Below are 15,807 nucleotides of genomic sequence, written 5' to 3'. Positions count from 1 at the left end.
CTACCATCCCAAGCCAGCCATCTTCAGAATTTTCCCTCTCATTAGGGAGAGCCAGAAAACTTTCTGCCAATGTACCAGCAGTAAGGCTGCACAGGGCACATATTTCTGAACAAGACAACTCGGGAAAAAAGAGGAAAGAAAACAGAATCCCCCCAGAAGCAGCATAGAAACCATCCAATGTATTGATACATGCTCACTGCACCAATTTAGCTTGAACTAATTATAGTGAGTTGTCCTTAAACACTGAGAACCAGTTAGTTTATTAAAATTACCAAATCAACTACTGCAAAACACACTGTAGAATCTAGATATATACATAGGGCAATTAAAGGCAAGATTTTTTCATAAGTTTACTACACAGCAAGCTTTGGTCATTGTTAACAGATAGCTTTAGTTCAAAAAAACCATTACACTGGTTGCCTTTAGATTGAGTGCCTTATCATCACTACATCTGTTATCAATTTTGGTCTGTGAGAAAGCAATATACTGTGGCAATTTACATTTCCTGAAGCTTTTCAGTGTTAGATATCAAAGCTTGCAATTGGTTTTGGTTAGCATTGATTTACAGAACACCCCAAGTACCTCAAGGACTTGAAAAAGGTAGATGATCCAGTATTTCCAATAATCTAACATGTTCCTAGCATGTATAAATTGCTTAAACAATCCCTTGACATGGCAGGGCAGTGGGGTTTTTATATTTTATTATAGGTCACAAGCTTGGTTTCCAGCTCCTTACAGTACTGTGTGATGAGACACGTGGAAACTGGGTGCTGTGGACTTGGTGCATTTGGTAGCTGCTGTGGAATACATGGGACAATGTCAGAAACCTTCTTTCCAACCCCATCTTCCTGAACAATCAATGAAGTTAAGGGCCAGTTTTGACAGGTACCAGGAACATTCAAAGATTTTGGTACGGCAATATATATGCTGTGCTGAATTCTCTGAGGGAGACAATCAAAAGGTCGAGTAGCAGAGAACTCTGCTATTGTAATACTTCAAGCAGCTTTAGTCATTACAAAAGAGCATGTGGGACTTCGTATCTTAAAGGTGTCACATTAACACAGATCAACTACAACTCTGAAAAAGACCAATAAAACTTCAGTTTTCTACTCTGTCTACTCTGCTACAATTAGCTTTCCAAGAACTTAAAGGAACTCAGAGCATGAAGGACAGCCCATTCTTTTTGCTTTTTCTATCTTAGATATATTTATGTAAGTTGAAACCCAAGTATTAACACTAACGACAGAGTTAAACAAAATAAATACTTACACGTTTACTAATGCATTAAGCAGACTGCAAAGTCTAACATCACCCAAAGCAAAAAGAAAGAAGATAAATTGTTGGGTTCATTGAATAGCTTTTATGTATCTTAACAAACTATTTAAAAAAGCAAATTAATTAAAGACAAGAGAAATAAATTTGACAGAAATGAGATGGGGCATGTTATTGCTTTGAGTAAAATATGAAGGTTTTGCAAATATTTCTGGCATTATTTTGAAAAATAGTTTTCCTGTTTGACTTAAGCATCCAATTAATTTCACAGTACCTCCTATTATCTATTAAATAATCACTGTAGCTTGGCATATTTCCAAATCAAGAGAAGAAAAATATTTTGAAAGAAATATCACAGCATGGGAAGCCATCTTGTTACCTTTTGCAAATTTCCCTATTTGAAAGCATCATGGTGTCATGTTAGGCATTTGATGAAATCATGGCTTTCCAGATCTTGATTTCTAATTTTGTAATTTAAATACCCACATTTACTGAAAATAAATCAAAACTAGATGCCAACTCAAAAAAGAAACCCATAATAACTGCTGTATTACAGGACATTTGTTGGACAACCAAGAATTATGATTGCTACCACTCGGCAATAGTTTCTCTAACATCAGTATACATAAAATACCCAACTGGAGAACTGGTCTATCAGTTCAGGAGCAGCAGATTTGACATCATAGGTTCAAAGCAGCTGCCTAAAATGATGTTGTCCTTTAGTACGATATTTTTGGGAAAGGAAATATAGTAAACAGCTCGAATAAACAGAATGAATTTTAGAAAGACCCTTAATGAGATGTTAGCCTCTTTCATTGCAGTAGTACTGCTAGGAGCAAGGAGAGGCAGTTCAGCATTTCCAGTCTAGTCTCTTCAAGCCTTCAGCAATTGTCTCCCATAACACACCAGAAGACTGGTGAGAAAACAGTTCTAATTTAAAGCCATATTGAACGAGGAAAAAAAAACCTACTGCAGCTTAAAAAAAAAAAAAAAAGTAATACCTCTGGTTACTACTGCTGGCAAGAACTTTAATACTGCCTGTAAGAACTGAACCAAGATGGACTAGTTATGTGGAATACATAGTAGCACCTTAACCATCTATTTCCTGATTTTAAATCTGTGGCCTTATAATTTCTTGCAATATGATTACTGTGTTACGTGCATAAAGGGAGATTTTGATCAAGCACTACCTATCTGAAAGATTAGGGGTTTGGTGTTTTGGTTTTTTGTCACTCTAGAACGATGATCAAGCGACAGAAGATACTACTACAGAAATAAGTTCTCCCTTCAAAAATATTTTAGTAAATAAATATTATTTTGATTGCAGAATCAAGTATTGTCCATGAATTAATAAGAAAAAAGAAGGAATTAAAAAAAAATTGCAGCAATCCATTTCCTTATAGACCTGTCTCGCACACTAAGTGTGAGACTCATGGCCACCTGACTCTTGCTCACACCAGCACCTATTGCACAGGCTGCTACAGTTTGATGATTTTTTCCTTTTTTGAGGCCCCATGTGCCTAATAATTCACTCACCTGCCACCCAGATGCATCAGACACATGATCCCACAGCAGCAGAAAAGTTATTATGTGTTTTTCTAAACAAATTTTGTCCTCAAAGACTAAAGCAGAACATACGTGGTGCACAACAGCCCATCAAGCTCTGTACACCTGCGGTATCACACCTGCAGGATCTCACACCCTTGATCTGAAAGATCAAAATGTTTCGCTAAATACATCTGTTTGGTGCATTTGACTTTGCAAGATCTGCACAACACAGTTTTCTAGAGGGGAAGTCTACAAGACTGGTCACTACAAGACCACAACTTGGGACTCATACTCTTGTTTGTACTGAAACTGAAACTTTGGGCCACAAAACCATTTTGCAAAATAGTGCACAAACACAAAACAAAAACACATGTAGGTAGTTATCTTGCTGTTTTCTCCCTATTCCTTCCAGTGTGCCTATGTATTTTCCTAAACAAGATGGCAAAGAACTAATAACTGTATGAATTCTAGTTTGTATACCTTTTAGGGATAGCTGTTTATCTGCCACAGCAATGCAAAATACCCACATTCCTCCAGATAAAGCACAGAACTACCTGTTTACATCATCTGGTCAATGCAAATGCTTTATACAGCGTGAGCTCAGACTGTAAACTGTTATTTTTAGGCACGGATGGGTGGAGGCAAGTTAGCAATAGCTAGCAACAAGAACCATTTTTTTATTTATATATAGATGTCTTTTTTTTTTTTTTTTTTTTAAGGTATCTGTGAATTCTCTTCTGGTACAATGTAGAAAAACAAACAAACAAGATATTATCACAAGGCAAACAGAATACCACATTATGGGCAAAATACACAACAATGTCAGCAGAGGCTCAGAAAGCAAACACTAACTTTTAATGAACATTTTGACAATTCTCATCTTTTTTTTCCGGGAAGAGATTTTTAAAGCTCTATTTCCTCAGACTGACAATCTTTTCCTTTAGAATTCTCTTATTTTATGTGTTTCTATATAGTTTATATCTTATTGATAAAGCAAATGGCTGCACAAATGGGCAGCTGCCAACACGCAGAACATAATTCATCTCACTGGCTCTTTACACATTTCTGCAATATCATGTTTCTGAGGCTCATTTCAATCATTTCCACCATGACTGAAAAGCTTTTAATTGGCTATGGATCTGACAAAGAAAACGACATATCTCTCATTAAATCCAGCACAGCAAAATTCTCATTTGGTCTCATCTCATAGGACCCTCTTTAAAAAAAGGTGGTAACTTTATAGGGACAGCTACAAAATAGTAATGGTGAAAGTGATCTGGTAAACATGCCAATGTGCTAAAAAATAGTACATTAATTTTATAATAGCACAAAATAGTACAAAAACATTACCAAAAAAACCCATTCATAACATACTTATTTTGGAAGTGGCTTTGCCTCTTCAATTTTCTAAGCTTACCTTGGCTGACTTGTCAGCACTATGTTCTCGTTTTCCCACATGATTCCCCATAATGGATCACCAGAACTTCAAATTCTGAAAAAATAAAACCAAAATAGCATTTTTGAAACTGATACATTTGTACTGAAACACAAATTAATTTTTTCATCTGACATAGAGCAAAGAGAGAGTTGCATGATGTATGATAAGCATTTTTACAGTCCAAGGTTAAGAGCTGTGAAAGATCCTAAGGAAAAAAAAAAAAAACAAAAAACAAACAAACAAACCAAAACCACCACAACTTATTTGATCTATTTTGCAAATCTAAGCAATGCCAGAAAGCTTTCCTTCTTCTAAAGAAAGAGACATAAACAGAGGAGGAAAAATAAAGTGTTTATTGTGAAATTTGCACATAAAACAAGACTAGATTAGAAATTAGGTAGAGGCCCTGTCTTTTGATATCACGTTTATAATACCAAAATGGCGTAATATGTATGAAATGATCTGTAACTGCAAACTTCCATAAAAGATCAAATAAGTTCTTTCAAATTCACATTTGCCATTATATAAACAGCAATTACTGAAAAAAAGCACCACACGAAACTGATTTGCTTTGGAGGTGAGAACGGGCATGCTCTTTGTAGCCCACACTTTCATGACAAGCAGGTAAGAAAGGAATGCCAAGACTTTGTATTTTCTGGCTCATCCTGTTGTACCTCAATTTTAACAGAGCTTATGTAGGTTAAACCACAACACTCAAATTTCAACTTTTAGAGTGCACTTGGGGTTACACTACGTGTTTCTTCTCATAGAAGCATGTGTTTGTATAGGATCTTATACACAGCCGCTGCCTTCAGCCAGTTTGAGTACACTACACTGCAAGGTAGCATTTAAAGTCATGAAACTTTACACTACATGCAAAAGAAGTTTCAAGTGGACTTTTTCCTCTCAGAATTATGAACGGAACTTTCAGTAATCAAGTGCAGTTTCTGGTGCTAGCAGTAACACTTCATTACTCTGCAATGATCAGAGGCGTATAACATAAACATTAGCATCAGAAATCCCGGCGCAACACTCTCGCTATCAGAGGGCTAAGTTATTTCATTAAGCATCATATGAAAAGGCTTGAGAGAAAAGGACAACCAGACCTTTGCTACGGTAGAAAACACATGAAGTAAAATAATAGGCTACTAACCAGTTACACTTGGTAGAATGTACAAATACAGTTATAAACCCAGCTACATGTACTGATTACTGTACCAAAAGACTCTAAAGATAGAAACTTTGATTACTTCTAACTTGCCATCACAGAAATATGTACTTTATCAAAAGCAATCTTGCGTTGCATCTCCACCGCTACTTTTGGAGAGACAGGTAGATTTCTTTCCCCCAATGATAAATTTTCAAATTAGTGAGGGTCTGCAGTGCTCATATGACTACAAATGACTATGACTGAATTACATTTCTGATCTAGGTGTTCCTGCTCCGGCAGGGGGATTGGACTAGATGATCTTTCGAGGTCCCTTCCAATCTCTAACATTCTGTGATTCTGTGATAAATTTGCTCTAAAATAAAATTGCCACATATCACTGTATACAATTAAATAATTCCTCACAAATATCCACTTGTAAGGTCTCACAAGGGAAAAAACAAAAAACATCCAAACTCAGTAAGTCTACTCAAGGTAGAGTTGACTAGCAAATTGGAAATAGTTTTTTTTTTTTAAACAGTACTGTCTATTGCATAAAATGTTAGAAGAAAAAACCTATGCTTTCAAATTACGAAATCAGCACAACCAATTCATTTTTGTGAGATTATTTGTATTTTTCCTTGAAAATTTTCATAAATTCATATACTCTGGGTTTCAAAGCTGAACTACCTCAAACTGCCCTTTCCTCTACAAATTATGAGCAGCAGCTCACCTCTCATCACTTATGTCCCAACACAAGGGAAATAGAGTAGAATATAAACCTACAGGAAATGTCTACAGCAGAATATAAAGGCATGATGTTCCAAGTGTTACTCTTCCAGTAATTTATCAAAAGATTAATTATCAAACTTGCTCTGTAATACACATATGTTTAAGTAAACAGATTATGGAGCCAATGTAACACTTGCAGCCAGAACTCTGGTCAGTGTCCTCCTGCCCCACCTTTGCCTCCTTGGTGTCCTTAGAGTAAAGCTCTAGGAACAATCACCCTGTGCCTATGAAATACTGATCATCAGAGTCCCAGTCCTGCACTGCCAAAGTAGAAAAAGATATCAAATACAAACGAGCTGTTCTGTGAAACTAAGCCAGATAAATGTTTAAAAATCATTTGTTAGCCAGTGAAAAGAAAAGCAATAAAAACTTCCATGCCACTACACCACCGATACCTGAAAATGACTTGGCCAGTTTTCTGCTCAAATGTCTGCACAAAGCAAGCAAACAAAATGAAAACCAAGCAACTGAGAAGTGTATGAAACGGCTGATCAATGCACTCCTGATTCCCATGTGCATAATTTCTTCAGCAAGATGCTAAAAATTACACACAAAAGGAATAAAAAGAGGCTTGGAGAAATGGAAATGCACAACGCTATTTAGAGTTTACAAGTGTAGTTTGAGAGTCAACCTTCATCTGGTCCGAGCATTGCTTCTCTGCAAGAACAGGCTTACAAGCTGAAAAGCAATGATATTGATTAAGCCTGTAAATCTGCACTTCTCTTCCCTTTATTGTTTTGAATGTGTCAGAGGGATAGCATGTGGTCAAAATTCACGTTCAACCCCTTCTTATTCTCACCTCATATCTAGAAACCAACACTAATACAACTAGATTTTACTTCAACTTTTTCATGCATGAATGAACACAGATGTTTAAACTGAAAGCAAGTTACGTACAGGTACCTGCTTTAAATTCCTTACATAGAGATAAAGCTACTCTTTAACCAAAGGGACAAAAGCAACCAGACAGATAGCAAGAGTATACTAAAAGTTACCGAATATATGCTACCTGTTAAATGAAGAAAACTAAGTAATGCTTTGGAAAGAAAAGGCTTATCAAAAATCTGACATGAATTAGGAAAGGAAACATAGAATGCCAACTGCTCTGTAGATATGTGAATGGGAAGCGAAAACATATATACATACAAGCCTGTAAACATTAAAATCATTTACAGCAAGAAAAAGACCAAATTTTTCACTTTAGCCTCAAGCAGAAGTCTGCATTACTTGATTAAAAGTTGAGCACACGGGTTATTTTCACTTCAGGATGCAAGTACACTGTAAAGTGTTGAGACTTAAACACTGATTTTGGTTCTTACTACAGTGAACAAAACGACAAAGTTTGGCCTGCACAGGTTCTACCTGTGCCAATCTTTATGCAATGAGTTGAGTCACTGACTTCAATGAATTACTCATTGTACAATCTTTGTAGGAGCTTGCAGCCAACAATTCAAAAAATCTGAGCTTGAAAAAGTTTTGTGTTTGCTTTTTAGTCACCTTTATAACACACAGGTTGCCAGACCACGCAGCTAAGAAGCAGTTTCTTGCACTTATTAACAAATGTCAGTCAACTGATGAACGTTGTTGAGTCTGTACATGTTTTAGCACTGATAAACAGACACAAGGACAGTCATAAAGCCCAAAAACAATGCAAAACCAGAAGTACGGTGGAAGTGCAGTAACCTTCTTTGAATTCAACATGAATCACCTCTAACAACGAGCTTACAAAATAGGCCTGAGCACAAGATCAAGCTTATGACCTCAACATCATTTGTCTGAAACCTTCCTGGTGAAACCCTGCAAGTTTCATAAATCCTGAGAGATGAAAGATTTTACATGCGAGCTTGAGTCACAAAATGAGAGGGGACGCTATGCACGTCTGCAGCAACCACACCAGTGAGTACAGCACTAGCTCCCCTACAAAACTCCCCATCAAGCCCGAGGGTTTCAGCACATTAAAACCATCTGTGAGGCTCAGGAAACAACAGGCCATGCAAACAAACCAATTTAATAGGACTAAAAGTTGAAAACATTTCTGCCACCCAACAACTCTTCTGGGTGAAGTGAGTGAATTACAGCAGGAAGCCGTGACCCACCACTGACAGAGTCACTCAGGTGCCTCAGCACTACACCACTACCATGTACCGAGCTGAATCAGCTCCGCTGCCAAGACACGGGCACTTCCCAGTTGATGACTGATACAGAAATAACTCCAGCTATCCAGGCTCCTTCAAGTAATTCCAAAAACAGCCCAGGGATTTTGCCTGGGGAAATAAAATAAAGTGTCTCCTCCCAGCAATTTAGCTTCTTATGGAGTCAGTCTAACAGGTACCTGATGGAAGCCTGGCCCAAGCTGCTTTCCCGCTTTCTTCACGATAGAAAGCCATATTCCAACTAGCAACAACAACGACAGAAATGCCATCACCTTACCAAGGAGAGAAACTGCTTGCTGTCTGCCAAACACAAAAATAAAAACCAAAGAAATACGAAAAGAGATGGAAAAATCTCAGTCCTACACATCACATACACGTATGTTGGGACGATGTACCCAATTTCTTTTCACCTGAACAATTAATTAAAAATAGGGTTTTAGAAACACCTATCATCATATTTTTTTAGCCCATTCTAGTCTGTCTGCTGAAATTAAATGGATATTTGTAGTTAAAAAAGAGGTTCTAATAATTTTCCCATATGCACACACTGTCCTAGAAAGAGGTTTAAATTATGATTTAGATTTTTCACTGAAAGGCAGAAAAATGCTTCTCTAAACTTTTTCAATATACCAAGAAATGCAATGGTATCACTTTCTGGAGGTTATGTTGTTTTAACTGCAAAATAGTATTTTCTTACTCACTCATGGGAGCCTGAGAAAAGTTCACCCCTTGTAATCATCAGACTCTCAAGAGTGTCCTTCCCCTGTAATATCTCACAACACATTATAATTTTTGTATATTCTAAATATAAACAGTAAACTTCAGCCCAGGAGCTGGTTTACAATGACAGCTCACCAACTGTAATTCAGGAGTTACAAGAGGCTATAAGCCAATGTACCTGGAGCACCTTCATTGAACATTATAACGATTTCTTCGTATTAAAATACATAAACTACCAAATTTAAATCACAGGGTGCTGATAATGGATTGTTAAGTATGATTCTTGAAGAGTTATTTAGTTACGTAAAATAAGGGTTCAGTCTTACCTCTTCCTACACACTTAATTATGACTCAACAAAACTACACATAATAATAAAGGTATGCAAGTACTTACATATTTACAAGTATCAGAACATAATTATTACCTTGTCTAGGAGTAAGTATTCACCACAGACTGATGTTGTTGGATAATAGTGCAGAGCTGCAACACTAGATATGTTCAGCAAGTGCTCCTAGCCTTACTCACACATGGAAAGGGTAACCACAGAATATAAAAATATTTGAGGAATTTACTTAAAACTTCCTGCTAAATTAATGACTATTCTTAGCGAACTAAATATTACATTTTACTACTATATCCAGATCTTATTAGACAAAACAAAAAGTGTAATTACTTTTTAGAAATGTGCAAGTTCTCTGTAATTTCGGTAGCCCTCTAGTGTAGACTCTTAATTACAAACCTACCTAGCAAAATGACATGCAAAAGTTTTTGTTTTTTTTTTTGTCCTAGTGTCAGGTCCAGGTTATGTAGCTTTCTGGGAAGCAAGCTGACACATTGCCCAGCACTGGCTGCCAGCTAGATGGAAATCTTTGAGTGAGTTTTTTAGGCTCTCAGTGTGATATACATCTTTGGAAGGAAGCCCTTCACTTCAGCCCTCTTTCAAAACAGATTGAGACACTGGGCATGCCTCACCTGTTTCTTCAGAACTCCCTCATCGTGGTAAGCTACTACTCCAATGCACCAAGAAAGAAAACCTCCAGCAGATGCAGACAAGTGACCTGCAGCTAATTTCAGCAGCAGACCCAGTTGGATGCTTCAGAGACAGATGTGAGCAACCACATAACAAATGTAACCTGTCTCACGGGCAAACTGCTTCCTAGGAATCCTGCCCTCTTAATTCAAGTGTTAAATTATTTCATAAAATATAGTGTCCTATATCCCTCAAAAGTTTCATTGTTATTTAATGCAGATGTAATTTTTCATTACCTGTGAAACTGTGTAATCCTTGCTAGATCAAACCTTATTTCACTTTTGACTCCCATAATGATACTTCTCTGAGGAACTCTTTGTGAGAGAAAAATACATTATTCCAGACACATTTCTGTTGTGAAAGATCAAAACCAAGACTTCAGTGGCAACCACAATATTTAAATCAGAGAAGTCACCAGTAGTACAGTACCGATAGGTGTATTTAATCACACTTGTACAGTGCATATCAGAATCCTGCCCTCCATGGCCCATCTAGACATCACAGCAATTTCTCTATTTATAGATAATTGTACGTGCCTTAGCAAGGATTCTAGCCCCAGGAAACCACCCCTCTGAGAGACAGGCCAAGTTCTGGAACACTACTTAAATGAGAAAGTACTCCCCAGTGATAGCACAGTTGCTCAATAACTTACACACACCTCACATATCACTGCAAAGGACACTAAAGTTATTTAACTTTCACTACAATTTTATGCAAACAGTACAACACAGGAGAAAGGGTACAACACTGAGACAGAATATATTCTGGCAAAGAACATTGTTGCAAGCTATTTCCTAAAACTGCCGTGGGGTAAGCACAGCAGACAGGACCCAAGTTTTTTTAAGATCTTTTCTGACTGCTTTGATTACAATTTTCCTCTATTGCCAACAAGAGGGACATTGTATATTATTTTTTGTAAAAGCATGTGATTTTCAGGAATCTCACCTCAGCACAGCTAAGGATAGTCTAAACTTGATTATAGACAACAGTCTGTAAAAACAATTATAATGAAATTGCTAAACCACATATATTTATTTTCTGTAGCTTAGGTTTCTCTTGCTTTTCTCTTCTTTCTTCCTCCAACCCACTCCGCTCTCCTTGCTGGAACACCATCAGCCTCATCCCGCCCATTAGGAAAAAGAAAAGACACAATTTTACAACAAATTTCTCAACAAGGCTTTTCTGCTTCCCTTCATGAACAGAAAAATGGTCACCTAACATCACTTAGCACACACTGATACCTGTACTCCCTTATATAAACACAGTTCACCAATTATTATAATCAAATGGCATTATCCACATGCTTACTGTGTGTATTCAAAACACTAAGACTAGTGGAGCCCTGTCAACTCTACATCAGCCCACCTGCGGGGTCATAAGGAAATTTTCTTAATCACCTCCACTTCAAAAGAGAGGCTGGTGTATTTGATGGGGGAGCTAGGTACCACCCCCAAGACCTGTGGCAAGGTACAGATGCCCCCAGCACATCCCAAACACCTGACCGTGCCACTCCTGCCTCCTGCACTTCCACCACAGCACCTACACCTCAGGGGCTTGACAAATCGTGGATTTCCTTGTATGGTCCCCATGGCTTTGCTGAGATACTTGTGCCTCACATCTATTCCTAGTCTAGGGAACAGAGAGGATCACATTTATGTCTAACATACACATCCCTTGAACCTACACCAAAAAGGAAATGTTGCCCTCCTATGAAATTGAGACTGATTTGTCTGGTTTTATCTCAGACACTAATATCAACAGGTTCCTTTAATTTGCTACATACCGTCTTTTACACACAACACCACAACAAATCAGGATTTATTTTTTTTTTCATATTGGAGGACTGTTTAGGTCTGTATGGCATGCAACCTAGAATGAAGGACCAGTTTTTCCTAACTCTGAAAAGGACGAGATATATTGGTGATTTTTTTCCAGCACCTGTATGCTCCAGAGACAAAATATTTTGATATTGCAGTAAAATAAATTCTCTAATGAAAAAATAAAAAAAACCCCAAACCACTGGGGGAAAAAAAAAAAAAAAAAACCAAAAAAAAAAAAAAACCACCAGACAGGACAGACAAAGATGCAGAGAGAATGGCTAAGATCAGAGATACATCATAACCTCATTCTATATATTTTAAAGATATGCAGTAGACTCCTAAGACCACTATCATTGCTTCTAAAATACTGTATTTTCTTTACGAGTACACCTCTGCAGCTATGGACTTCACATCTTAGCCTCAATGGGTCAACAACTAAAAGGTACACACATGTCCTAAATGCCAAAATCTTTTTTAAAAAGATAAACCAGCACGTAAGAATATATAAGTGCAGTATTAACCAGGAAAAAGAAAAAAGAGTGAAATTCATATTCAAATAATAGAGAATTTCAGGACAAGGTAACAATCTTACCACTAGAGGGAAAAAGCATGGAGTAATCAAGAAATTGTACAGACAAGTATCATTATTTGTTACTTGGAGATTTTCAGTTTTTGAGATTAAAGTACTCTGAAATCAGATGACCTAACGTCTCTTTTCACATAAAAATGAAAAGATACCATGAGAGTAAAAAGAAGATATATTTGAAGACTCGTTCTCTGCTTAGAAAAACAAGTCCTCTCCAAATGGTGAATGGTATATTCTCCCTTTTAAAGTGAGGTAGGTCACCTAAGCTTCCCAGTGTACACAGACGCTTTGACAATCAGTGTTTCATTAACACACTACAGAGACGGATGACAAAACGCACACCTGCAGTTCCAAACGCACATGAATCAAAGGCACTGTATGCTGGCTCGTATCTTCTCATATTCAACAGACTGACAGATGGGACAAGAAGATGATTCACTCTCTCCAGACACCGTTAACTTTGCTGTGAGAAAACTCTGAACCTCTATACCCTTCTCATTTAAATAACTCAATCTAAAAAAAAAAAAAAAAAAAAAAAAAAAGAGGAAAAAGCCTCTCTTTTCCTGACCTTTCTCTCCCTTTATTCTGACTTCATATATAATCTATCTAAATGGTAAACATATCAACCAAGAGATGGGTTTCCTGTAAATGCTACTCTTACATTTGGCATAGATATTGATGTTACGAAAGGGTCTGACTTTCACCACACACCCACTTGACTCCCTCTTGGCTCAATCTACTGCTCTAAAGTCATGTCTTTCCCTTCCCATAAACACACTGCCAAAGAAGCACAAAACCCCATCCTTCTTTTCTGACATGAAAAAAATGCATCCTTAACTATATGCTTAGACTTTTTGTGCATTATGTTTCTCACTTCTTTTTGCCTTCTCTTTTACTAGCTTGATTTCCTGAGAGTTCATGTATAAAATTATGCTCTGAAAGTAATTTTTTAAGTAATGTGATGGAGACATAATCCTCAATATTTTCATTTGTGAGCACACTTAAGACATGTAACAAGGTTCAAGATTCACGTGACAGCCTCCTAGCAGGTTACGATTATCCGCAGTCTGCTAGCACAAACACAAACAACACTGTTCTGTTTGCCACGCAAGCTGGAAGTGACATCTCATGAAGCTTAAGTAAGGATTTGTAAATTCCTCTGCTCCTAAATCAATAAATAAATTTAAGAACAACTTGACTTACAAAGATGTAGAGAAGCAATTTTTCTCTGATCATGAATGCCTATCTGGAAACACAAACACTATGACACCAGTTTGGGATTTTTTCTGGCAGTGACATAATGGTCTGCTTTCCCTTCTGAACAGGAAAAGCAACATTATTTTTTGCTAAGGATAATTGTGTATCTGAGAAATAAATAAACCCATTTCCTTTTCAAATGGAATTTTAGTCCAGGTATTTTGGGCTTGAGTTGTTCAGGGCAGAGGCTTAGGAGGTTACAGTCACTAAGCTGTGAGTTGTTGTACCTGGAATTTTAAATAACTAATGCATAACAGCAACAACCCTGGCACTGAAGTCTGCATAAGAAACCACTTAAGTCTTTACATCACCCTGACACAATTACTGTATTTATGTATTTCTTCAAATATGCTTCCAAGTACTCATGCCTCATACTCAAACACTGACTCATTTTATCTAAATCTTAAATTTCATTTATGCTTTCCCAAAGACAGTATAGAAATAGTCATTACTGAATTACTATTGAAGAGAACAATGACAGACATGGGGAAAAATTTCTATTTGAACATGAGAATGTACAAAACGTACACAAGACAATTATTTTTCACTAAAAACAGACTGGTTTTCATGTTTGCCTTCTTTTTAACATGTTTTTCATGTTAAAAGGAAGGCAAAAGAATGTGACAGGCCAAACACTAGTTTGTTCAGCATAGTTTTCTAATGCAGTTAACTGTTTATGTCAAATTCAGTGTACAAAAAAAAAAGATAACAAAATCTGGCAACATGTCAAAATAGCAGAGTAAGAAAATGTGTTTCAATAAGGAGACTAGCAGTCTATTCACTTTCAAAGATGATTACCAAAATATAACTCAAATCCACTATCTTATTAAAAGTTAAGTAAGTTTATATATAATATTCACAGCACCCATCACAAGCATATCTTGTTCTTGAACAAGTTGCACTTGTAAAGTATGGGGGCGAACCCTTTTAATTTTATCATTAACTGGATGTTTTTAAAATGTTTCAAATGTTTCAAATGAAAATGTTTCAAATACCATCATTAAAACTGTGACAAGGTCCACAGCCTTCAACCAAAAGGGCGTCTCATTCCAGAGAGTATACAAAAACAGCAAGGAAGTTCCTTCCCTAAAGATCTTGCAACATAAGTATATAAATCACATGAGTAGGAGGTAAACCTTTCTCCTATATTACAGATATAGAACAAAGAGATAAATAGGTGAAGAACTACTTACAGCCCACTTGAGAAGCTTAGGCAGACATTAGAAATTTAAATCCAGAGTTGTAATTCTGAAAACCCATTCTCAGCTACTACATAATGCTGGGGTTTGTAATCACAACAGACACCTCCTTTCTTATTTTACCAGTGCTTCACAGACTTCAAGTTCTGCCATCAGTCATGCAAAATAACACTCCAGCCATGATGACACAGCCAAGCAGCTTCACATGATTTTACATCAGAACCCCATCAATACACAATGAGGTTATTTCTCTGCCATCCTAGATCTTAATTCAGCAGACTTTCTCAGACACAGAAATGCTAACCATCAGGCTCAGGCTTATCACAAAACAGAGTGGAAACCCCTGTAATACCCCCCTCCCTGCCTTTTTTTAAACAGCTATAGCAGGAGGTCACCCATACCATTAGTTAATAAGCTTGTGATTAGCATACTCACACAGGATGTGGGAAACCAGGGATCGTTTTAGAAGATACGGAGGGGAAAGATCAGTCTGACTTGATCACAGGATAACTATGAGTCACCAACGTGATCTGGCATAGGAAAATTAAAAAGAGACAAACAGACCTACATTGTCTCATGAGGGGGTATTTCCAGCCAAGATAGGGAAGAATCAATGTAAGCACACAAGCCACTAGCATAACCTCAGCTGAATACAAGGTAAAATTCTGGTCAGCCATATTTAACAACATTAATTTTTTACTAGAACAGATGCGAGGATAACGAGAGCAATAGGAGCCTATTATACAAGTATGAGACTAAAAGCCAATGACGTGTCAAGCCTAAGTAAAGCAAAGCTAAATGAGCGTTAGAAGAGGAGAAAATACATGCTGCCTATATATAAATC

At 37.0% G+C, this 15,807-nt stretch overlaps 1 protein-coding gene across 1 annotated transcript in view; it reads right to left on the bottom strand.

The window, feature by feature from the left end:
- Window positions 1–4,313, bottom strand: part of MBP (myelin basic protein) — an 83,273-nt gene extending 78,960 nt beyond the window's left edge. Inside the window, exon 1 of the mRNA XM_010078555.1 lies at window positions 4,238–4,313. Within this exon, the coding sequence (XP_010076857.1) occupies window positions 4,238–4,288 (51 nt within the window). The 5' untranslated portion in view covers window positions 4,289–4,313. The remainder of the gene's footprint in view (window positions 1–4,237) is intronic.
- Window positions 4,314–15,807: the final 11,494 nt, after the last annotated feature.

Source organism: Pterocles gutturalis, unplaced genomic scaffold, assembly GCF_000699245.1.
Source record: "Pterocles gutturalis isolate BGI_N339 unplaced genomic scaffold, ASM69924v1 scaffold5783, whole genome shotgun sequence".
NCBI lineage: Eukaryota > Metazoa > Chordata > Aves > Pterocliformes > Pteroclidae > Pterocles > Pterocles gutturalis.
The sequence above is the reverse complement of the archived record's forward strand: the minus strand, read 5'-3'. Positions and strand labels throughout refer to the sequence as shown.